The 1509-nt window shown below is 61.2% G+C and overlaps 1 protein-coding gene across 1 annotated transcript; it reads right to left on the bottom strand.

Moving 5' to 3' along the window:
* Nucleotides 1–231: 231 nt before the first annotated feature.
* LOC129332745 (homeobox protein OTX-like) lies at nt 232–1197 on the bottom strand. Its single transcript, XM_054983971.1, has 2 exons — nt 979–1197; nt 232–771 (listed from the first exon to the last, which is right to left on the bottom strand). Exons 1-2 carry the CDS (start codon nt 1195–1197, stop codon nt 232–234), a joined length of 759 nt encoding a protein of 252 aa, XP_054839946.1.
* Between the last annotated feature and the right edge of the window lie 312 nt (nt 1198–1509).

The following is a 1509-nucleotide window of genomic DNA, read 5'->3' on the forward strand; positions in this document are numbered from 1 at the left end:
ACGCTGGGCTGCTTATCCGGCTTCCTTTGGCTCACGCGAGACAAGGGCTGGGGAAGGAGACAGACGCCAGGAGGGCCTCAATGGAAAAAGCATCCCTGCGAGGTGTGGGAAAGAACGACGGAGGCGGCACAGCCCCGACGCCGAGCCCTTTCCTTTCTCTATCCTTACTGGGATCCAGCCGAAAGCGCTCGCCCTTGCGCAAACTGGGTTCCTTCCCCCCGGGCTCGAGCTTCAGGACTGCCCTGTGGAGCTGCACCAGAAGTGGCCTCGGAAGCCTGCAGGTGGAGCCTTGCATTCCCCGGCCTGGACTGTAGGGGGCCCGGCCTTGGCTGCTGGGCACGGAGAACCGGCCTCCCGGAGCGGGATTTCCAGGCGGCCACGCCTGACCGGCTTCCACGCAGCTCTCAGGCGGATCCGACCCGTTGCCTGCGTTCTGCTGCTGGCCCGCTTGTTCCGTCCGGGAAGAATTCCGGGCCCCTCCGAGACACCGGGCTGGCTGCTCTTCGCCGGGCAAGCAGAGCTCCGGTTGCACTGCGAGAAAGAGGCTGTATCCCAAGAGGCTTCCGGATCCCGGAGGGTCGCCTGGGGCTGCTGCTCTTGCGGACGGAGAGGAGTCTTGCTTCTGGTGGCTCGTCTCCGAGCTAAAGCTCTTTCCGCCCTTGGCTGGGCCTGGAAGCGGACTCCCTGCGGGTTCTTGTCTCGTGCAGCGTGGGGGAAGGCTCCGTCTTTCTTCTGCGGGGGATCCCTGGCCCGTCTGCTCTGAAACCAGACCTGCGGCAAAGAAAAGGGGGAGAAGCAGAGTGTTCCTTGCCTCGTAAGAGAAGCTTCCTCTGTTCGGAACTGACAGCTGTGACTGCTCCAGATGTTGATTCTGCCTACGCCATTCAGTTAGTCAAACGGCACTTAAACACAGGCTAACCAGGTAAAACAGACACAGGAATATCCGAGGAAACAGAAACTCATCTCCTCCCTCCTCACCTGCACTCTGGCCTCGGACACTTTGATCAGGGCTGAGATGTGCTCCCGCAGCTCAAATCCCGGGTAACGGTTCGTTTCATAAAAACTAATCAGAACCTCCACCTGTTGCTTGCTAAACGAAGTCCGCTCCCTTCTGCCGCGGCCTCGGGAATCCGCCCCCAGCAGCCGAGGATCCCGGGAAGGGTCTTCTGCAGGGAAAAGACACAGAGGGGCATGCATCGTGAATGACCGCCCGGCTGCCTGAACCCGGCTCGGCTCATCCCCAAGTGAATCTGCCCTCGGATGGCAGCACGGAACAGACACGCCCTGAAGACCCACCGGACCCGGTGTCTCTCCCCAAGGGGGACCCAAAGCGGCTCAGCTCAGTCTCCCCTTTTCTCTTTCGTCCTCACTGCCGCCCTGCGAGGGAGGCTAGTTTGAGAGCGCCTGACCAGCTCCCCGCTCGCCCAGCAGGCTCCCACGGCAAAGCAGGGAAGCAGATTTCCTGGGGAGCAAACCATGCTGCGTCCAAAGAGATTTATTTCCACGTTC

This window comes from Eublepharis macularius, chromosome 6, assembly GCF_028583425.1.
Source record: "Eublepharis macularius isolate TG4126 chromosome 6, MPM_Emac_v1.0, whole genome shotgun sequence".
In the NCBI taxonomy this organism is placed as follows: Eukaryota; Metazoa; Chordata; class Lepidosauria; order Squamata; family Eublepharidae; genus Eublepharis; species Eublepharis macularius.